Below are 24296 nucleotides of genomic sequence, written 5' to 3' on the forward strand. Positions count from 1 at the left end.
TGAAATGCTGTCATTTAGGCTGGTGGACACAGACAGCTTCAAACAGCTCATGTCGCTTGCTGTCCCACAGTATGTTGTTCCCAGCCGGCACTACTTCTCCAAGAGAGCCGTGCCTTCCCTGCACAACCAAGTATCCGATAAAATCAAGTGTGCACTGCGCAACGCCATCTGTAGCAAGGTCCACCTAACCACAGATACGTGGACCAGTAAGCACGGCCAGGGACGCTATATCTCCCTAACTGCACACTGGGTAAATGTAGTGGCAGCTGGGCCCCAGGCGGAGAGCTGTTTGGCGCACGTCCTTCCGCCGCCAAGGATCGCAGGGCAACATTCTTTGCCTCCTGTTGCCACCTCCTCCTTCTCGGCTTCCTCCTCCTCTTCTTCCACCTGCTCATCCAGTCAGCCACACACCTTCACCACCAACTTCAGCACAGCCCGGGGTAAACGTCAGCAGGCCATTCTGAAACTCATATGTTTGGGGGACAGGCCCCACACCGCACAGGAGTTGTGGCGGGGTATAGAACAACAGACCGACGAGTGGTTGCTGCCGGTGAGCCTCAAGCCCGGCCTGGTGGTGTGTGATAATGGGCGAAATCTCGTTGCAGCTCTGGGACTAGCCAATTTGACGCACATCCCTTGCTTGGCGCATGTGCTGAATTTGGTGGTGCAGAAGTTCATTCACAACTACCCCGACATGTCAGAGCTGCTGCATAAAGTGCGGGCCGTCTGTTCGCGCTTCCGGCGTTCACATCCTGCTGCTGCTCGCCTGTCTGCGCTACAGCGTAACTTCGGCCTTCCCGCTCACCGCCTCATATGCGACGTGCCCACCAGGTGGAACTCCACCTTGCACATGCTGGACAGACTGTGCGAGCAGCAGCAGGCCATAGTGGAGTTTCAGCTGCAGCACGCACGGGTCAGTCGCACTACAGAACAGCACCACTTCACCACCAATGACTGGGCCTCCATGCGAGACCTGTGTGCCCTGTTGCGCTGTTTCGAGTACTCCACCAACATGGCCAGTGGCGATGACACCGTTATCAGCGTTACAATACCACTTCTATGTCTCCTTGAGAAAACACTTAGGGCGATGATGGAAGAGGAGGTGGCCCAGGAGGAGGAGGAGGAGGAAGAGGGGTCATTTTTAGCACTTTCAGGCCAGTCTCTTCGAAGTGACTCAGAGGGAGGTTTTTGGCAACAGCAGAGGCCAGGTACAAATGTGGCCAGCCAGGGCCCACTACTGGAGGACGAGGAGGACGAGGATGAGGAGGAGGTGGAGGAGGATGAGGATGAAGCATGGTCACAGCGGGGTGGCACCCAACGCAGCTCGGGTCCATCACTGGTGCGTGGCTGGGGGGAAAGGCAGGACGATGACGATACGCCTCCCACAGAGGACAGCTTGTCCTTACCCCTGGGCAGCCTGGCACACATGAGCGACTACATGCTGCAGTGCCTGCGCAACGACAGCAGAGTTGCCCACATTTTAACCTGTGCGGACTACTGGGTTGCCACCCTGCTGGATCCACGCTACAAAGACAATGTGCCCACCTTACTTCCTGCACTGGAGCGTGATAGGAAGATGCGCGAGTACAAGCGCACGTTGGTAGACGCGCTACTGAGAGCATTCCCAAATGTCACAGGGGAACAAGTGGAAGCCCAAGGCCAAGGCAGAGGAGGAGCAAGAGGTCGCCAAGGCAGCTGTGTCACGGCCAGCTCCTCTGAGGGCAGGGTTAGCATGGCAGAGATGTGGAAAACTTTTGTCAACACGCCACAGCTAACTGCACCACCACCTGATACGCAACGTGTTAGCAGGAGGCAACATTTCACTAACATGGTGGAACAGTACGTGTGCACACCCCTCCACGTACTGACTGATGGTTCGGCCCCATTCAACTTCTGGGTCTCTAAATTGTCCACGTGGCCAGAGCTAGCCTTTTATGCCTTGGAGGTGCTGGCCTGCCCGGCAGCCAGCGTTTTGTCTGAACGTGTATTCAGCACGGCAGGGGGCGTCATTACAGACAAACGCAGCCGCCTGTCTACAGCCAATGTGGACAAGCTGACGTTCATAAAAATGAACCAGGCATGGATCCCACAGGACCTGTCCGTCCCTTGTCCAGATTAGACATTAACTACCTCCCCATAACCATATATTATTGGACTCCAGGGCACTTCCTCATTCAATCCTATTTTTATTTTCATTTTACCATTATATTGCGAGGCTACCCAAAGTTGAATGAACCTCTCCTCTGCCTGTGTGCTAGGCCTAAATATATGCCAATGGACTGTTGCAGTGGTGGCTGACATGAAGCCTGATTCTCTGCTATGACATGCAGACTAATTCTCTGCTGACATGAAGCCAGATTGTCTGTTACGGGACCTCTCTCCTCTGCCTGGGTGCTGGGCCTAAATTTATGACAATGGACTGTTGCAGTGGTGGCTGACGTGAAGCCTGATTCTCTGCTATGACATGCAGACTGATTCTCTGCTGACATGAAGCCAGATTGTCTGTTACGGGACCTCTCTGCTCTGCCTGTGTGCTAGGCCTAAATATATGCCAATGGACTGTTGCAGTGGTGGGTGACGTGAAGCCTCATTCTCTGCTATGACATGCAGACTGATTCTCTGCTGACATGAAGCCAGATTGTCTGTTACGGGACCTCTCTGCCTCTGCCTGTGTGTGCTAGGCCTAAATATATGCCAATGGACTGTTGCAGTGGTGGGCTGACGTGAAGCCTCATTCTCTGCTATGACATGCAGACTGATTCTCTGCTGACATGAAGACAGATTCGTCTGTTACGGGACCTCTCTGCTCTGCCTGTGTGCTAGGCCTAAATATATGCCAATGGACTGTTGCAGTGGTGGGTGACGTGAAGCCTCATTCTCTGCTATGACATGCAGACTGATTCTCTGCTGACATGAAGCCAGATCGTCTGTTACGGGACCTCTCTGCTCTGCCTGTGTGCTAGGCCTAAATATATGCCAATGGACTGTTGCAGTGGTGGGTGACGTGAAGCCTCATTCTCTGCTATGACATGCAGACTGATTCTCTGCTGACATGAAGCCAGATTCTCTGTTACGGGACCTCTCTGCTCTGCCTGTGTGTGCTAGGGCCTAAATATATGCCAATGGACTGTTGCAGTGGTGGCTGACGTGAAGCCTCATTCTCTGCTATGACATGCAGACTGATTCTCTGCTGACATGAAGCCAGATTGTCTGTTACGGGACCTCTCTCCTCTGCCTGTGTGCTAGGCCTAAATATATGACAATGGACTGTTGCAGTGGTGGCTGACGTGAAGCCTCATTCTCTGCTATGACATGCAGACCTGATTCTCTGCTGACATGAAGCCAGATTCCTCTGTTACGGGACCTCTCTCCTCTGCCTGTGTGTGCTAGGCCTAAATATATGCCAATGGACTGTTGCAGTGGTGGGTGACGTGAAGCCTCATTCTCTGCTATGACATGCAGACTGATTCTCTGCTGACATGAAGCCAGATTGTCTGTTACGGGACCTCTCTCCTCTGCCTGGGTGCTGGGCCTAAATTTATGACAATGGACTGTTGCAGTGGTGGCTGACGTGAAGCCTGATTCTCTGCTATGACATGCAGACTGATTCTCTGCTGACATGAAGCCAGATCCTCTGTTACGGGACCTCTCTCCTCTGCCTGTGTGTGTGCTGGGCCTAAATATATGCCAATGGACTGTTGCAGTGGTGGCTGACGTGAAGCCTCATTCTCTGCTATGACATGCAGACTGATTCTCTGCTGACATGAAGCCAGATTCTCTGTTACGGGACCTCTCTCCTCTGCCTGTGTGTGTGCTGGGCCTAAATATATGCCAATGGACTGTTGCAGTGGTGGCTGACGTGAAGCCTCATTCTCTGCTATGACATGCAGACTGATTCTCTGCTGACATGAAGCCAGATTCTCTGTTACGGGACCTCTCTCCTCTGCCTGTGTGTGTGCTGGGCCTAAATATATGCCAATGGACTGTTGCAGTGGTGGCTGACGTGAAGCCTCATTCTCTGCTATGACATGCAGACTGATTCTCTGCTGACATGAAGCCAGATTCTCTGTTACGGGACCTCTCTCCTCTGCCTGTGTGTGTGCTGGGCCTAAATATATGCCAATGGACTGTTGCAGTGGTGGCTGACGTGAAGCCTCATTCTCTGCTATGACATGCAGACTAATTCTCTGCTGATATGAAGACAGATTCTCTGTTACGGGACCTCCCTCCTCTGCCTGGGTGCTGGGCCTAAATATATGCCAATGGACTGTTGCAGTGGTGGCTGACGTGAAGCCTCATTCTCTGCTATGACATGCAGACTAATTCTCTGCTGACATGAAGACAGATTCTCTGTTACGGGACCTCTCTCCTCTGCCTGGGTGCCGGGGCCTAAATATCTGAGAATGGACTGTTCCAGTGGTGGGTGACGGGAAGCCAGATTCTCTGCTATGGAACCTCTCTCCAATTGATTTTGGTTAATTTTTATTTTAATTCATTTTTAATTTTTATTTTAATTCATTTCCCTATCCACATTTGTTTGCAGGGGATTTACCAATATGTTGCTGCCTTTTGCAGCCCTCTAGCTCTTTCCTGGCCTGTTTTACAGCCTTTTTAGTGCCGAAAAGTTCGGGTCCCCATTGACTTCAATGGGGTTCGGGTTCGGGACGAACCCGAACATTTCCGGGATGTTCGGCCGAACTTCTCGAACCCGAACATCCAGGTGTTCGCTCAACTCTACTCCTAAGGCCTCATCTACACATCAGTGAATCATAATTCACAAGACCACAAAAATCCCAGGTTTTGGGTATACAAAACAAAAACTGAATGTAACAGCATCAAAAAACAAAGTGATGGCATTAATGACATGTATTCTCAAGTCCAACTCTCAAAAACTGGGACATTTCGACCTGCAGAGGTCTAAAACGTACCAATTGTTGTGTTGTGGGACATAAGAACAAGTTTATTAACTTTATTTTTGGATGCTATCACATTTTCTTTTTTTGATGTTTTTCTAATCCTGGACATAATAACATCTGCCTTTACCAAAATTCTTCACTAACTCTTCATATTTAGTTTCATATGCTGTATACATGATGCAATAGCTGTTGTGCGGATTGTAACTTGATTGCTGGAATCTGAAGCAATGGTTCTACCACTTATTTTGGCAGAGTACTGGCAGGTGTAGTTAGCAGTTGCAGCAGCGTGTAGTGTAGCCTGAACAACATTTGTTTTTCGGATATTGCTGATAGGATACAGCTCTCCATTCCTGTAGAACTTAGGCCTCTTTCACACTACTGTATGGCTATTTCAGTGTTTTTTGCGTTCCGTTTTTTCATGGATCCGTTGTTCCCATTTTTTTTCGTTTCCGTTGTGCTTCCGTTTCGGTACCGTTTTTCCGTTCCGTTTTCCGTATGGCATATACAGTATTTACATAGAACAAATTGGGCTGGGCATAACATTTTCAATAGATGGTTCTGCAAAAAACGGAACGGATACGGAAGACATACGGATGCATTTCCGTATGCATCCCGTTTTTTTTGCGGACCCATTGACTTTAATGGAGCCACGGAACATGATTTGCGGCCAAATATAGGGCATGTTCTATCTTTGCGCGGAAAGGAGATACGGAAACACGGAAACGGAATGCATACGGAGTACATTCCGTTTTTTTTTTGCAGACCCGTTGAAATTAATGGTTCTGTATACAGAACACAAAATACGGCCCACAAAACGGAAAAAAAACGGTAGTGTGAAAGAGGCCTTAACTTCTATATCTGTGAAACCCAGAGGGAAGGAGCAGGTAAGGGTGACAGCTTCCTCCTTGATATACTTCATTGTTCTTCCCCCAGAGACAAGGATGGTAGTGGTTCATCTAAAATGATTTTTTTTCCACAAATAATATTATTTGTTTAAAAAAAAATGAATATATTGCAAAAACTAATAATACAAAAAAGAAAAAGGACCTACTTGTGACATTGACGGTGACATGCTCACTAGATGAAAAGCTGATGCTCCGTCCGTTCATTTCTACCCAATATTAGCTGGTATAGAGTCAGAGAAAAGTGTCTACCCCTGCACCAGATTTACCATCCAGCCTGATCCCTGATGATAAATCTGTACATAGTAAGATACGGGACTTATCTTGTGATATCCCACCTCAGGCATTCCACCTCCGTTCTGCATTCTCTCTGTTCTTCTGTTGACTACTCTACCTTCATTATAGTTGATGTTCTTTCTCATCTGTTTTTGTACGTGTGTGCTCTTTTGGGACAGGACAAGGTATTTGGGTAGTTAATGCAGACAAGTAGAGTTGTGGCCGGTTAGAAATTGTGCTGGGTGTTTTATATTTTATTTTGGTCCTTATGTGTGAGTTTTTAAAGTGGTTTCCAGGACTAGGAAAAAAAAGGCTCTGCTATAGGTTCCAATACACTGCCAAGTTTGTCTATGGGCTGTGTCTGGTATTGCAGTTCATCATCATCCACAAGTAATACTGCCATTCACTGCCCAAATAATACCATTGTACTGTGCCAAAATAATGTTGCAATGTAGTGCTTAAATAATACTGACTTACAGTACCCAAACATATCAGTATACAGTAGAAAAAGCTTACCGACATAAAGTTCTCACAAACAAATAGTACAAGAATAAAAAGGACCTACTTGTGACATTGATGGTGACATGCTCACTAGGTGACGAGCTGATGCTCCGTCCATTCATTTCTACCCAATATTTGCAATAATATCTTCCTGGAGCATCTTTGTTTGAGGCAGAAATCTCATATCTACTCTTCAGTGTCACCCCCTCATGGATCTCGTTTCCTTCTTTGTAAATCTGGATTCCTTTCACTGCCGTGCCATCAGGAGGTGCACATTCCAGATGCACAGATTCCTTAGTAGTATACACAGAGAATAACGGTACCAGAGTAATGTTTGGAGGCAGCGGTGTGTCTGTAGCAGATACATGGGATACAAGACACATGTTCATAAAAACGGTACCTTCACACGAACGTAAGCTGTCCGTGCCCGTGCTGTGGACCACAAATGGCGGTCTGCAATGCACAGGCACCGGCCACGTGAATCCTGAATTGCGGTCTGCGTTCTGCAATATATGGCAAAAAATAGTTCATGTCCCATCTTTTGCGGTGCGAAGGCACGGACCAAAAAGCCCACAGAAGCACTTCCGAGTGCTTCCAATCTGTACCGCCGTATGTTGAGGATGGTGGACCCATTCAAGTCCTTTTTAACGGGATTCACACAGCCGATGCCTATATACTGCAAAACCGCCGTTTGCAGTCCACAAAAAGGGGACGGACGGCCTACGACTGCTTGAATGCATCCCAAGTGGTATGAGTCTTAAAAAAAATATCTAATTTACCTTGCTTTATCTCACCTCCTACATTCTTCCTCTATCTTCATCTCATTCCCTCTGTTGTTATGTCGACTACTGTACCTTCACTATGGTGTATGTTCTTTCTTATCTGTTTTTGTGCATAGAGTATGTGTTCCTCTGGGTCAGGAGAAGGTATTTGGGCAGTGTCATAGCAGCGGCCCGTGTCCAACTCCACTCCACTATCTCTAGCAAGCATGGCTCTTACTTGGCTCACCTGCTCCTTTGCTATGTTCTTCTGGTGGCCTGGATCCGCTGTTCTTGTCCTCTTTGTTTTGGTGCTCCTGGAAGCTAGAGTAGTTTCTAGGCTCCTCATGCAGGCTACATCCTGCTTCTTGCCAGCACTGCCTCTTGCTGCCTGTATGGGGCATTTGCGCTCTCTCTGGCTCTTAAAGATCCAGCAAGCACACATCCTATTCTTCCCCAGCCAATGGCTGCTCACTCAGTTGTACTGTAGTTACTTTCCTCCGTGGGAGGGTGACTGAGCAATAAGTTACAGTTTGTTAGTTTCTGCAAAGGTCTGCTGTTTACATTCATTTGGTCATGTTCCTACTTCTGCCTGTTTTCTGGATTTTGACCCTTCACTGCCAGTCCTGACGTCTGCCTGATCTCTATACTGACCCTAAGCTGACTTCCCTGATCTCACACTGTTTACTGTATCATGCATACTATGCTTGTCCCTGACTATGGTTTTGCCTGATCTCTCGGTGTTCTGCACTGGTGGCTCTTGAATCCTGAGGGTCACTTTGACAGAGACTACCATCGAGACCTTTTGTAGTCTGGCAGGCAAGGGGAGTTATTTTGAGCATATAAACACAATATTACACAGGTGCAATAACCTAAGCATCTGAAAGATAAATGGTCACTAAATGCAATCACAAAAAAGGCACGTAAACTAACTTTTATACATTCACTTTTACGAAATAGATGTATAGCATTTATTATTTTACTAATTCACGATTTCTAGTAAACCTAACATATTTTATGAACAAGGGTGGTCATTTATCAAACTGGTGTAAAGTAGAACTGGCTTAGTTGCCCATAGCAACCAATCAGATTCCACCTTTCATTATGGACATCTTTGGAAAATGAAAGGTGGATTCTGATTGGTTGATAAGGTCAACTAAGCCAGTTCTACTTTAAACTAGATTTACAGATGACCCCATAGGAGTGTTAAAATCTGTTAAAAAACTTTTAGTTACTAATAAAATAGCCTATATTATATAGAAATATAAACTGCTGCAGAACCAACTGACCTGCATATTGGAAAGTGATTGGATGGCTCATATTGGATTGCACATCAGTTCCATTTTCTACTGCTTTGTATGCACAGTAATATGGGCCAATATCTTGCTGCGTTGTAATTTTAATGATCTGGCTAGTGCAGTTTTGGTCTTGTGCTATGAAATAAATCAATGAATCTTCTCTATAAAACTCGAACATTTGGTGGGTCAAAGGAGATTCGGAGCAGCACATAAGTGTTATATTATCACCTGGCACATAAATTGGCAGATTTTGGTCTGTGTGAAGAAAAGGAATGCCTACGAGAGAAAATATGTATTATTATTTATTACAACAACATATCTGTAAATCTACACTCTAGCAGCATACATGTAAATCTTAGCAAAGTTTTTTAGTTCCTTAAGTCAGTACGTCTAGTTTCACACTAACATTAGCTTTTTTAGGCAGTTCTCTGGATCGCCCGATGTTACCACGTGCCTGCTGGCCCCTGATGGTATAATGGGATTCTCTGCCAGAACAGCCTGCTGTAGAGCTCTTAACATAGATGTGAAGGAGGCCTAAGAATTATTCATTAGAAAATGAAAGTGTCCAATTTTCGGTTTTATTTGGCACTGACATTTGAAAACATTCATGTTTTGATCTAGAAAAGGTGTGCAAACCTAATACTTCTTCCAGCTGAGAGTGTACTACAATTGTTCCACTATAGTATATAGTATACATTTTATATACTGATCCAGTAAATAAGGCCTCATGCGGCACCTGAGGGGTTAATTGTGCGTATCATAGCCCCCTGTAAGAGATCAGGGGCTGCCAGGCAGCAGGGGGCAGACCTCCCTCTCTCCCCAGTTTTAAATTCATTGGTGGCCAGTGCGTACCCCCCCCCCGCCCCCCCTCCCTCCCTCTATTGTATTAATTTCATTGTTGGCCAGTGCGGCCCCCCCAGGCCCCCCTCCCTCCCCAGTTTTAATTTCATTGGTGGCCAGTGCGCCCCCCCGGCCCCTCCTCCCTCTACTGTATTAATTTCATTGGTAGCCAGTGTGCGGCCTCCGCCCGGCCCCCCCTCCCTCCCTCTATTGTATTAATTTCATTGGTGGCCAATGTGCGGCCCCCCTCCCTCCCTCTATTGTATTAATTTCATTGGTGGCCAGTGTGCGGCCTCCCCCTGGCCCCCCTCCCTCCCTCTATTGTATTAATTTCATTGGTGGCCAGTGTGCGCCCCCCCGGCCCCCCTCCCTCCGATCATTGGTGGCAGCGGAGAGTTCCGATCGGAGTCCCAGCTGCTGCAGTCCTGGTAGAATATTATTAGAAGCATCATACTTACCTGCTGCGCTGTCTGTGACCGGCCGGGCGCTCCTCCTACTGGTGACAGGTCTGTGCGGCGCATTGCTTAATGATCTGTCACTTACCATTCAATGATCGGGGGGGGGGGAAGAGGGGAGGCCGCACACTGGCTATCAATGAAATTTATACAATAGAGGGAGGGAGGGGGGCCGGGGGGAGGCCGCACACTGGCCACCAATGAAATTAATACAATAGAGGGATGGGGGGCCGGGGGGGCGCACACTGGCCACCAATTAAATTAATACAGTAGAGGGGGGGCGTGGGGGGCAGCACTGGCCAACAATGAAATTAATACAATAGAGGGAGGGAGGGGGGCCGGGGGGGCCGCACTGGCCACCAATAAAATTAAAACTGGGGAGGGAGGGGGGTCTGTCCCCTGCTGCCTGCCAGCCCCTGACCTCTTACAGGGGGCTATAATACGCACAATTAACCCCTCAGGTGCGGCACCTGAGGGGTTAATTGTGCGGATCACAGCCCCCTGTAAGAGATCGGGTGCTGCCAGGCAGCAGGGGGCAGACCCCCCTCCCTCCCCAGTTTTAATTTCATTGGTGGCCAGTGCGGCCCCCCGGCCCCCCTCCCTCCCTCTATTGTATTAATTTCATTGTTCTTAGTATATTCTAACTTGAAGTGTCCCCATCACTATGGGAACGCCTCTGTGTTAGAATATACTGTCGGATCTGAGTTTTCACAAAGTGAAAACTCAGCTCTGAAAAATCTTTTATGCAGACGGATCTTCGGATCCGTCTGTATGAAAGTAGCCTACGGATCACGGACACGGATGACAATCTTGTGTGCATCCGCAGAAAATCACGGAAAACGGAACAACGGACACGGATGCACACAACGGTCGTGTGCATGAGGCCTAAGACTGTTTCATTTATTGACAACAAATCTACTGGAAATGGTAAGGATTGAAAAAACAGAAGCCCATATTTACTAATGTGTCTGGGTTGAAAAGTGTCACATGGTGGCGCATATTTGCACATCTAGGGTTTATACACTTTTTTTTCCAACATGCTTGTCAAATGGGTGGTGCTTAGTGGAAATTGATGAAGTTTTGTGGGATTGGACAGGGCTTAAGCTGTCCCATTTGCGCCAAAATTGCGCCACAATTCTAGAGTAAAATCTGTCTCCAAGTACGCCGATCAATAGCTGAGAAAAGTCAGAGAAAAGTGTCTATCCCTGCACCAGATTTAAAATCCAGCCTGATCCCTGATGATACAGTGGGATGCAAAAGTTTGGGCAACCTTGTTAATCGTCATGATTTTCCTGTATAAATCGTTGGTTTTTACGATAAAAAATGTCAGTTAAATATATCATATAGGAGACACACATAGTGACATTTGAGAAGTGAAATTAAGTTTATTGGATTTACAGAAAGTGTGCTATAATTGTTTAAACAAAATTAGGCAGGTGCATAAATTTGGGCACCACAAAAAAGAAATGAAATCAATATTTAGTAGATCCTCCTTTTGCAGAAATTACAGCCTCTAAACGCTTCCTGTAGGTTCCAATGAGAGTCTGGATTCTGGTTGAAGGTATTTTGGACCATTCCTCTTTACAAAACATCTTTAGTTCATTCAGGTTTGATGGCTTCCGAGCACGGACAGCTCTCTTTAAGTCACACCACAGATTGTCAATTATATTGATTCCAGAATGTTGTACTTGTTCCTCTGCATAGAATGCCTTAGTGGATTTTTAGCAGTGTTTAGGGTCATTGTCTTGTTGAAAGATCCAGGCCCGGCGCAGCTTCAGCTTTGTCACTGATTCCTGGACATTGGTCTCCAGGTTCTGCTGATACTGAGTGGAATCCATGCGTCCCTCAACTTTGACAAGATTCCCAGTCCCTGCACTGGCCACACAGCCCCACAGCATGATGGAACCACGGCCATATTTTACTGTAGGTAGCAGGTGTTTTTCTTGGAATGCTGTGTTCTTTTTCCTCCATGCATAACGTTCCTTGTTATGGCCAAATAACTCAATTCTAGTTTCATCAGCCCACAGTACCTTATTCCAAAATGAAGCTGGCTTGTCCAAATGTTCTTTAGCCCACCTCAAGCGGCACTTTTTGTGCTTTGGGTGGAGAAAAGGCTTCCTCTGCATTACTCTCGCATACAGCATCTCCTTGTGTAAAGTGCGCTGAATGGTTGAACGATGCACAGTGACTCCATCTGAAGCAAGATGATGTTGTAGGTCTTTGGTGCTGGTCTATGGGTTGACTCTGACTGTTCTCACCATTCGTCGCTTCTGTCTAGCCGAGATTTTTCTTGGTCTGCCACTTCGAGCCTTAACTTGAATTGAGCCTGTGGTCTTCCATTTCCTCAATATGTTCCTAACTGTGGAAACAGACAGCTGAAATCTCTGAGACAGCTTTCTGTATCCTTCCCCTAAACCATGATGGTGAACAATCTTTGTCTTCAGGTCATTTGAGAGTTGTTGTGAGACCCCCATGTTGCTACTCTTCAGAGAAAATTAAAGGAGGAGGGAAACTTACAATTGACCCCCTTAAATACTCTTTCTCATAATTGGATTCACCTGTGTATGTAGGTCAGGGGTCACTGAGCTCACCAAGCCAATTTGAGTTCCAATAATTAGTTCTAAAGGTTTTGGAATCAAAAAAAGGACAACAGTGCCCAAATTTATGCACCTGCCTAATTTTGTTTAAACAATTATATCACACTTTCTGTAAATCCAATAAACTTCATTTCACTTCTCAAATATCACTGTGTGTGTCTCCTATATGATATATTTAACTGAATTTTTTTATCATAGCAACCAACGATTTATACAGGAAAATCATGACGATTAACTAGGTTGCCCAAACTTTCGCATCCCACTGTAAATCTGGTGCAAGTCTGGACAGTCTTTCTAAGCTTACATCTTGGCCAAAGTTTATTTCAAACCTGGACAGCCTCTAATTATGCTATGATTAACCTTGTTTTGTTCTTCCATAGGTGTGGCACCTGAGGTGTAGAGAGATGCAGAGCTGGTGCTGCCATCTACTGTTAGGTTAGATAATATGTTGTTGTGTGCATGGAACTTTTGGGTCCCATGTTCCAGTTAGGCAGGTCCTCAAGCTGAAAAGTACACTCCTTTCCTTAATCATGTATCTTATTGTGAATGTACAGTGGTTCTCCAGTGTCTATTATTTAACTCTGTCCAATATGATGCTAGGGAAGATTAGCCCCAAACACCATTAATGTAGAGGAACCACATGGCAATTTCTCCATAACCAGCATGAGGATGAGTTTTAATACACGACTGATCAATTTCTCTCACATTACCTATCATTGTATGTGGTAAATATTACAATTTCGATGAATTCTTAAAATATTTCCAGTGTATGATGGTGGACATGTATATGGTTTGAAATAACGGCCTATTGCGGACTGTGTTGCGGACTGCTAACAATGGGCTGCGCAAAACACGGGCAACGTCGGTGTGAACTCTGCATCGTGGACCCATTGACTTGAATTGGGTCCGTAATCCGCAAGATACAGCAAAAGATAGGACATGCCCTTTCTTTTGCTGAGTGAAGCAATGGATTGGAAGCCCACAGAAGTACGGTAGTGTGAATGGGCTCTTACTCTCATTTAAAAATGAATTTAGGGGGACATTTATCAAATCAGATGTTTCAGTTTTGTTGCTAAAAGATGTTGAAAGTCAATAGCAGCGTTTTTTCTGACATTTGGTCACTTTTTGCGACATTTGGTGAGGCCATGTCTAGGGGGTTATCGAGTATGGCGCATTTACTATGTGAGACTTTTGCATTAATCACACAAAAGTCTTAACTTTACACCAGGCAATCCCCTGGTGTACTTTTGCACATATAGGTGTAAACCACATTGCAATCATGGCAAATAAACAGTGGGGAAAATAACTATTTGATACACTGGCGATTTTGGTAGTTTTCCCACCTATAAAGAATGGAGAGGTCTGTAATTTTTATCATAGGTAAACTTCAACTGTGAGAGACAGAATCTAAAAAAAAAAAGAAAAGAAAATCACATTGTATGATTTCTAAATAATTAATTTGCATTTTATTGCATGAAATAAGTATTTGATACAATAGAAAACAGAATTTAATATTTGGTCCAGAAACCATTATTTGCAATTACAGAGGTCAGACATTTCCTGTAGTTCTTGACCAAGTTTGCACACACTGCAGCAGGGATTTTGACCCACTCCTCCATGAAGATCTTCTCCAGATCTTTAAGGTTTCGGGGCTGTCACTGGGCTACATTAAGTTTCAGCTTCCTCCAAAGATTTTTGATTGGGTTCAGGTCTGGAGCCCAGCTTGGCCACTCCAGGACCTTGAAATGCTTCTTACGGAGCCATTCCTTAGATACCCTGGCTGTGTGTTTCGGGTCATTGTCATGCTGGAAGACCCAGCCACGACCCATCTTCAATGCTCTTACTGAGGGAAGGAAGTTGTTGGCCAAAATCTCGCTATACATGGCCCCATCCATCCTCCCTTTAATACGGTGCAGTCGTCCTGTCTTCTTTGCAGAAAAGCACCCCCCAAAGTATGATGTTTCCACCCTCATTCTTCACAGTTGGGATGGTGTTCTTGGGGTTGTATTCATCCTTCTTTCTCCAAACACGGCAAGTGGAGTTGATACCAAAAAGTTCTATTTGGTCTCATCTGATCACATGACCTTCTCCCATGTATCCTCTGGATCATCTCCCATGTCTCCTCGGGATCATCCATTTAGACATTGGTGAACTTTAAACGTGCCTGGACATGTGCTGCCATAAGCAGGGGGACCTTGAGTGCACTGCAGGATTTTAATCAATGATGACATAGTGTGTTAATAATGGTAATCTTTGAGACTGTGGTCCCAGCTCTCTACAGGTAATTGATCAGGTCGTCCCGTGTAGTTCTGGGCCGATTCCTGACCTTTCTCAGAATCATCCTTACCCCACAAGACGAGATCTTGCATGGAGCCCCAGACCGAGGAAGATTGACATTGACATCTGTTTCTTCCATTTTCTAATAATTGTGCCAACAGTTGTTGCCTTCTCACCAAGCTGCTTGCCTATTGTCCTGTAGCCCATCACAGCCTTGTGCAGGTCTACAATTTTGTCCCTGGTGTCCTTAGGCAGTTACTTGGTCTTGGCCATGGTGGAAAGGTTGGGGTGTGATTGATTGAGTGTGTAAACAGGTGTCTTTTATAGCGGTAACGAGTTCAAACAGGAAATTAGTGCAGAGTAGGAGGGCTTCTTAGAGAAAAACTAACAGGTCTGTGAGAGACAGAATTCTTGCTGGCTGGTAGGTGATGTGACACAGTGAGGGTTTGTTTCTGGCAAGGCAGTTTTTTTTTTCCCAGCCAGGTGAGGTCAAATACCGGATCGGAGTTTAAGTGCCGGTCCGGGTTTTGGCAACACCTGGTTGTCCTTAAATAGGCAGCTGGGTTCAGCAGAGATGTCTCTGTTTTTGGGATCTGAGATATGTGCCGTGCTGGTGGGCTGAGAGCCACACGCTGGGGAAACGGGCCCCCTAAAGCCTGCTGTGGACTACTGGAAGCAGAACTGCCAGCAATGTGACTTGTGTTATATGAACTTTCCATTGTGTGTGAATTAACACCAAGACTGCAAAGTTACGTGTTGCTTTGTGCAATTTGCTCAAGTGTGAATAAACACTGACATTTTGAGTTAAGAACTTGCATTTTGCCTCTGTACTGCACCCTCTTACCCTATCTACCAGAGTGAAACCCCAAAATTGGTGGAGTCACGAGCAGTGAGGCTGGCGTGAACGCCGATATTTTTGGTTTCTGCATTTTTCAGACATGGTTGTATGTCGTACATTAAACCAGCTGTATTACAACCAGTGCCCCACAACACAATGGAGGCTGTTGTGAAGGCCCTGATGGAGGCTAATCTGCAACAGCGAAAGACAAACCTGCAGCAATGCGAGGCTATTAAGCAGCAGCAGGAGACTTACCAGTTGCTGCTACAACACATGATGGCTTTGAAGACAGCAGGAGCAACCCCGAGCGTCCACGATGCCCGGAAAGCAGTCCGTGCTGCGATTCCTAAGATGACCTCCGCAGACGATATTGATACCTACCTGGCGATGTATGAGAAAGTGGCCATCAGGGAAAAGGTTCCCCCGTGACCAGCGGGCTGAGGTCGTCGCTCCATTCCTGGCATCCGATTTCCAGCGGGTGTATTTCAACTTGCCGGACGATCAAGCGGCCGACTACCAAAAAGTGAAGGGTGAGATTTTGGCAAGACTGGGGGTGAATGTGTTGGTACGGGCCCAGCGGGTACATCAGTGGGGGTTTAAGCCAACTGAGCCTGCGAGGACCCATCCTAGTATTATGACTTACTCCACCTCATGCAAAAGTGGCTACAGCCTGATGTGCTGAGTCCCACGGATAGACTATTGGCTGATATGTTCTGGAGGGCTCTGCCACCCCCTCTCCAGCACTGGATAGGCCAGGTGTCTCCTGGCAATGCCCTAGAAATGGTGGACTTGGTAGAACACTATGAGGCTACTAAGACTGGTACAAGGGGTTCTTTTGGGAGGGGGGGGGGGGGAGTCAAACCCCGTAAATCTCTATCCCAGACCCGGCGACTTGTACCAACCAAACCCACCCGGGGTGTACCCTCTACGGAACTGGCTCCGTGCAATTATAGAGACCAAAAAGTCCTTTTAAGGACTATTGTTGTATCTGGCAGCAATATTTATTTTTAGCGCAATCTGCGCTAAATAGCTTGCAATTATTTGGCCGCTGCACAACATCAGTGTGCTTTTTCCATAGACACTGCGGACAGTGACATTATCTGCACTACATCTACTATATAATGTTTGCACATCCTAAAAATATCTGTGACATCCAGTGTAATTTTTCCGTAGATGGTGTCAGCTGCGGACAGTTACATTACCTGCGCTACATCTCCTGTATAACGTTTGCGCATCCTAAAAATATCTGTGACATCCAGTGTACTTTTTCCATAGACACTGTGGACAGCGACATTATCTGCGATACATCTCCTGTTTTATGTGTGCGCATACTAAAAAAATATCTGTGACATCCAGTGTACTTTTTCTGTAGATGCTGCGGACAGCGACATTATCTGCGCTACATCTCCTGTATAACGTTTGCGCAGCCTAAAAATATCAGTGACGTCAAGTGTACATTTTCCGTAGACGCTGCGGACAGCGACATTACCTGCTCTACATCTCCTGTATAATGTGTGTGCATGCTAAAAATATCTGTGACATCCAGTGTACTTTTTCCGTAGATGCTGCGGACAGCGACATTATCTGAGCTACATCTCCTGTTTAACGTGTGCGCATACTAAAAATATCTGTGACATCTAGTGTACTTTTTCTGTAGATGCTGCGGACAGCGTCATTATCTGCGCTAAATCTCCTGTATAACATTTGCGCAGCCTAAAAATATCTGTGACATCCAGTGTAAGTAGCAGCTTCTCACTCTTGGAGGTGCGGCTTAAAGATTTTATTCCGGCCTTCTAATTAGCTGGTCGGTTGTACTCTGTGGTGCTTCTGGAGTTGCCAGTTTTCTACTTTCAGATAAGTATTGTCTGTTCTTATTGTTTTGTGTTTGTTATATTCCTTGTTGTTTGTATCTGGGCCTGAGACAGAAACTTCCATTCGTCTATCTGGGGAAGAATGGGTGGTCTCTGGTCCTAACCTCATTCCAGGGCCTTATAGGGATATAAGGGCCTAGGTATACAGCATATGAATATTCCTACCTTCAAGGTCTATTCATATTGATAGGTAGTTAGGGCCCGGATTAGGGTTGTTTAGGAGGTGACCTGTTTCTTCCCTAGTTTCCAGGCCCAGTTACTGCTCCCCTTCCCTTTTGTATTTAGTGTGGAGTTTTTCCCCCACACTGATAGTGACAATATCAGTGACATTGACTGTAATTTTTTTTTTGTTAGCCACCGTTGACAGCAGAGCCATAACCTGTGGTACCTCTCCTGTATTATGTTTCCGCATCCCAAATATCAGTGACATTGACTGTATTTTTTTCTTAACTGCTGGTGACAGCAGCGCCATTACCTGTGGTACCTCTCCTGTATAACGTTTCCGCATCCCAAATATCTGTGACATTGACTGTAATTTATTTGTTCATACACCTAAAAAACTGCGCTACTGTATGTGTGACATACTGCAAGCAGATATACCATTTAATATGATGAAGGTGAGCATTAAGGGACGGGGAAGTGGTCGTGCTGCTGATGGAGCACGCAGAGGCCGTGGCCCTGGGCATGGTGAAACTGTGCCTGCTGGCAGAGCACAAGAAACACACTCATCCACGATACCTAGCTTCATGTCCCAGTTTGCAGGGCGGCGCAGGACACTACTTTCGAAGTCAGACCAGTGAGAGCAGGTGGTTGGTTGGATTGCAGCAGATAATGCTTCCAGTCGGTTAAGCACCACCCTTTCTTCCCCAAGGTCCAGTCTCAGTAGCGAAGAGTCTGGTCAAAAGAATCCTCGCCTTGATCCTCCTTCCTCTCACCATGGAGAGACTTTGCAAATAAGTGATCCCACACTCGGATATTCCGAGGAGCTCTTTAAAGTGCCATTCCTTAATTTGGGCCTCTCGACAAGCTTGCTTGAAGAGGGACATGAGGAGATCTTGTGCCCTGATTCCCAAACTCTTGAGCATCCACAGTCAGAAGAAGATGGCGGTGGGAACGGCAATTAGTGTTTCACGAGGTGGATGATGATGATAAGACACAGTTGCCAATAAGTCAACCGCAATTAGTGTCTCAAGAGGTTGATGATGAGGATGAGACACAGTTGTCAACAAGTCAGGAGGATGACCAGAGTGAGGAAGTGGAAGAGGAGGTGGTGGACGATGAAATCACTGACCCAACCTGGGAAGGTGGCACTCTGAGCGAGGACAGCAGTACAGAGGCGGAGGGATCCACAGCACCACAACATGCTGTGGGGTTGCAAAAGGGAGAAGGCGGGCCACACCTAACAGGCCCACAACTGTTCCCCGGAGCACCCCCTTGCGGAAATCTGCCATACCAATGGGTAGGTGTTCCACAGTCTGGCGCTTTTATGATGAGAGTTTGGACGATAAAAGAATTGTCATTTGCAACCTGTGCCGTACCAAAATGAGCAGGGGCATGAACACTAGCAAACCCACCACCACCAGCATGATCCGCCACATGGCATCAAAGCACCCTAATAGGTGGGCCGAACGCCTGGGTCCACAATCAGTGTCTGCGGGTCACACCACTGCCTCCTCTTCCCATGTGTTACGTGCTGGCCAATCCCCTGTCCAAGACGCAGGCCCGGATGCCTCCTGCCCTGCACCTGGACTTTCGCAAGCACCATCAGCTAGCCCATCCACTTCTGTGTCCCAGCGCAGTGTACAGATATCCATACCCCAGGCCTTTGAAAGCGCAAATACCCATAGCAGGTTTATTCCATCTGTAAAGCGTAGATGGGCCGAAGAGGAGGAAGAGGATAAAAAGATTAAGAGTCATCCTCCTGATGAGGACAGTGAAGTCTTGTCTGTTGGGACTCTGGCACACATGGCTGACTTTATGTTATGCTGCCTTTCCCGTGACACTCGCGTTATACGCATTTTGGCGAACACCGATTACTGGTTGTTCACCCTTCTCGACCCCTGCTACAAAGAGAACTTCTCATCTGTCATTCCTGTGGTGGAGAGGACTAGCAAAATGGTGCAACACCAGAAGGTCCATTTGTAAAAATTGCTCCAAAAATTTCTAGCTGACAACGCTGGCTGCAGAGTACGTATTTCCTTGGGCAACCGGGGGAAAACGAGGGGAACACTCAGAGGCAGGGCAACACTCTCCAAGGCCTGCAACAGTTTCATGACATCCCGCCAGCACCCTCACCCTGAAGCGTGGCCTAATGTCTCAAGGAGGGAAACATTTTGGAAGATGGTGAAGGAGTACGTGTTATGGATGTTATGTTGGTGCACCACTTCCTGTTTCCTGTTTTCTGTTTGTGGCAGTTGCGCCTGTCTTTATGTTATGTTACCAACATGGCTCCTGTGCAGTAATCCCGCGTGCTGTGTTTATTTACATCACATGAAACATGGTGTCAGAAGTATCTGGATCTGCGCTGCTTCTGTACATTTGCCGCTGAGAGCCTGCCAGCCTTGCAGCGTGATTGTGTCTCCTGTCCGTGGATTTGAGCATTTGACGCAAGCAATAGCAGCATCATGGCGGCTAACAGCATTCCGCTGCCTGAGCCGATGAGGGTAAGCGGCAACGTTTGTGATAACTGGTCCTTGCAGTCTATTAGCCCTCTCGGTAGTTAATGGGCTTCAGTTTGATGACTACTGCCTCGCCACAGGGTTAAAGGAGAAGCCTGCAGCAGTGCAGGCAGCCACTCTGAGGAGGGTGATGGGCAGTGAATGCCTCCATGTTTACAAGCATAATCTAAACCTTACAGAGGAGCAAAAGAATTACACCAAAGCCATCCTGGATGCATGAGAAACTTTCTTCAGACCTTCTAAAAATGTCATATATGAAAGATATATATTTGGCTGCTGCAAGCAAGAAGACGGTGAATCGATAGACAAGTTTGTCACACGGCTTGGAGAAAAATCTGCAAGCTGTGAGTATGGCTCCTTGAGAGATAAACTTATTCGTGATAAACTGGTTCTGGGTATCATGAATGAAAACACACGCCGCCACTTGTTGAGGAAACGCGATTTAGATTTGCAAACAGCACTTGAGATATGTCACACCGCAGAACTTACTGACAAGCATATGAAAGCTGACAATATCAATGTAGCCTCTTCACAGCAGCACAAGTTTCAACACAAGAGTCGCTCACACAACTCACCTGAGCAGAAGCCTGCATCATGTAAGTATTGCGGCAGTTTGATTTACGTGTGAAAGAAAAGTGCCCTGCATATGGGAAATTCAGTACTGCATGCGGTAAGCCAAATCACTTTGCAAGGGTGTGTCTCTCCCGTGACATGAAAGTAAGGAAGCTACACACAATTCAGCAAGTGCTCGATTCTGGGCGGGACTCAATTACAGCTGAGAATGACCACAAACCTCTGATAGCCATATTCATGAAGCCCCTTTTGTGTGCTCCCAAGCGTTTGCAGAGCATGATGCTTACTTTGCAGCATTACAACCCCAATGTTGTCTATAAGCCAGGAAGTGAAATGTATATCAGCGATGGTTTGAGCAGAGCTACGTTGGATAATGTGGCACCTGGAGGTGAGCACGAGCGTCAATCAATTTGTCAGCTGCAACAGGAACAAATTTTCTTTGCCGACATCAATCAAGCCAACTATCTTAATGTCACTGCTCAGTGTCTGCAGCAACTCATACAACACACTGTGGTGACGCAACGTTACAAGCTCTGAAATCTGTTGTCTTGAGTGGATGGCCAGATGATAAAGTTGCAATTCCTGCAACTCTACAGGAATATTGGTCTTTCAGAGATGAGATCAGTGCACAAAATGGTATCTTGTACAAAGGCCCAAGGGTCATAGTGCCTAAATCGCTGAGAGCAGAGATGTTATCACGAATACACTCTAGCCACATTGGAGGTGAAGCATGCTACAGACAAGCTTGTGATACTCTTTACTGGCCTATCATGCAAGGTAAAATCAAAGATTTTGTCAGTAATTGTCATATCTGCAATGAATATGCCCACTTACAGCAAAAGGAAACTATGATGTCGCATGAGATACCGACACGTCCATGGCAAATCATTAGTATGGACTTATTCAACTACGCAGGCAAAGAATACCTGATATTAGTTTACCACTATTTAGACTTTTGGGAAATCGACCTTCTTCCTGATTTGTCCACTGAAACCACAATTAAGCGGTGCAAGGCTCAGTTTGCCCATTATGGCCAACCAGATAAAGTGATCTCTGATAATGGCCCTCAGTTTTCAAGCTTGCAATTTAGAAGATTTTCAATGGAATGGGAGTTTGAGCACGTTACTTCCTCACCACGTCATCCACAGGTGAATGGCAAAGCTGAAGCAGCTGTAAAGATTGTTAAGAACTTATGCAAGGGAGCACACAGTGATCGTAAAGACTCGTTGAAGGCCATTTTGCATTGGAGAAACACTCCAACCAAAGGCATGGATAGTAGTCTGGCACAAAGACTGATGTCAAGGAGGCTGAAGACTTCCTTACCGGCAGCGAATAAGCTTCTGGAACCTTGTGTGGTACAAGGTGTTACAAAAAAGTTAAAGTTTAAGAGACAAATGTCAAAGGCTCAATTTGATACATCGGCCAGGGATCTGCCAGAGTTGATTACTGGAGAACAAATCCGTATGAAACCCTTACCTGGGGATTGAACAGGTTGTTGGAGAATGGATACTTGTTTGAAAAAAGTTGCACCACGCTCGTATCTAGTGGACGTTGACGGAACTCTCTTTCGTCGCAATCATGTGGATTTACGAGTGGCAGAAAAACCTACATCGCAATATCTCATTGATAAGCCAGTCTCACTTGGTATAGCAGGAACACGTGTGCCCATTGACTGTGAGGAATGCACAGAAGTGGGCCCACAGACCAATGGTACTGGCAATCCTGAGCAAACTAGTATATCTACCAGCAGCCACGCGCAAGACATGCCAGTAGAAGGTGATAAGAGCCCAGTAACTACCGAGAGGGCTAATAGACTACAAGGACCAGTCGTCACCCATAGTGGCAGATGTTCAAAACCACCTATGAGACTTAACCTATAGAGTATCAAATGCATTATTCTTATCTCTCTTCAAAACTTACAATGTTCATTTATTAACACTAAAAAAGGGGAAGATGTTATGGATGTTATGTTGGTGCACCACTTCCTGTTTCCTGTTTTCCGTTTGTGGCAGCTACTCCTGTCTTTATGTTATGTTACCAACATGGCTCCTGTGCAGTAATTCCACGTGCTGTGTTTATTTACATCACATGAAACAGTACGTAGCAGACTGTCTGCGTCCTCAATGATCCCTCTGTGCCTTACAACTATTGGGTGTCCAAGCTGGACATGTGGCTCGAACTAGCGCTCTACACCTTGGAGGTGCTGGCCTGCCCTGCCGCTAGTGTTTTGTGAGAGCGGGTATTAAGGGGTGCTGGGGGCATAATAACTGATAAGCGCATCCGATTGTCAACTGAAAATGCTGACCAGTTGAAACTTATCAAAATGAACAAGGCCTGGATTGCTTCTAACTTCTCTACTCCACCAGAGTAAAGCAGCTGAACATAAAAGCACTTTAAATGTTGCTTTTATGGTGTATTGAATACACTGTATTCCCATGTACCCCTTCCATCACAAAAAAGGGTATATGGTTCAATCTTCCTTTTCTCGTCCTCCTCCTCCATCATATCAACATCCTTATTAGGCTGCCCTCGCTCCTAATGTTTAGGAGGGTCAGCTCAGAAGCAGCCTGTCAACCATAATTTTTTCCATGGTCAGATCAGCAGCAGGCACTTGCCCCTAATGTTTTAGAGAGTCAGCTCAGCAGCAGACCCTCAACCATAATTTTTTCGATGGTCAGCTCAGCAGCAGGCACTCGCCCATAATGTTTTAGATGGTCAGATCAGCAGCAGGCCCTTCGCCCCTAATGTTTTAGAGCAGGCATCTCAAACTGCGCCCCTCCAGTTGTTGCAAATCTACAACTCCCACAATGCCCTGCTGTAGGCTGATACCTGTAGGCTGTCCGGGCATGCTGGGAGTTGTAGTTTTGCAACAGCTGGAGGGCCGCAGTTTGAGATCCCTGTTTTAGAGGGTCACCAGCAGGCCCTTGCTCCAAATGTTTTTGAGGGTCACCAGCAGGCCATCAATCATAATTTTTCAAGGGTGTGTATGATGCCCTCCTTTATGTGTAACAAAGGGTGTATCGGAGTGCCTCTTCCTTGTAATTTTTGGCAGCACTTGCACTTTGCATACAAGTAAATATACAGGAAAAAATGTTTCTTAACAATTTTTCCTCTAAAATTGTTTTTATCTTCGGTTTTGTGCGTATTATTGTTAGTCTGTAAAATTGGTGTACTACTCGGACATCATCGTTCCCAGCAGCGACCTGGGAGTCCAAGATGCATCCAGACATCCTCCCCATGCTGTTCCAGAATTATTTCAGTGGTGATTCCATCAATTTCTGACTTTTTTATGTGAACCACCCTCCCCTCTTCAGAGCAGGGGTGTCTGGTTTAATGCTCGGGTTCTCCCATTGACTTCTATTGTGCTCGAGCACCCGAGCATCCCGAGTTGTTCTACTCGAGCACCCGAGCACTTTGTTGCTCGAGCAACACTACACACAAAGCAAAGACGTAAAGGACACAAAACAACTGCAAATGATAAATTCCCCTTAGTTTCTTCATTACTTTACAACCTCA

The 24296-nt window shown here is 46.2% G+C and overlaps 1 protein-coding gene across 9 annotated transcripts in view; it reads right to left on the bottom strand.

Moving 5' to 3' along the window:
• The window catches only part of LOC122923850 (Fc receptor-like protein 5), a 159601-nt gene that overhangs the window by 129421 nt on the left and 5884 nt on the right, over positions 1-24296 (bottom strand). For 7 of the 9 annotated variants that reach the window (XR_006387337.1, XM_044274700.1, XM_044274741.1 and 4 more), the window contains 2 exons: positions 8643-8927; positions 6660-6947 (listed from right to left, as the gene is read on the bottom strand). Coding sequence is in view for 8 of the 9 variants with exons in the window: in XM_044274700.1 (XP_044130635.1) it covers positions 6660-6947; positions 8643-8927 (573 nt within the window). In the remaining variant the exon portion in view is untranslated. Of the gene's footprint in view, positions 1-6659; positions 6948-8642; positions 8928-13886; positions 13925-20782; positions 20922-24296 lie in introns of those variants that run through there. The other 2 variants (XM_044274705.1, XM_044274713.1) reach the window with 2 other exon arrangements.

The sequence above is a fragment of the Bufo gargarizans genome, chromosome 1, assembly GCF_014858855.1.
Source record: "Bufo gargarizans isolate SCDJY-AF-19 chromosome 1, ASM1485885v1, whole genome shotgun sequence".
Lineage (NCBI taxonomy): Eukaryota > Metazoa > Chordata > Amphibia > Anura > Bufonidae > Bufo > Bufo gargarizans.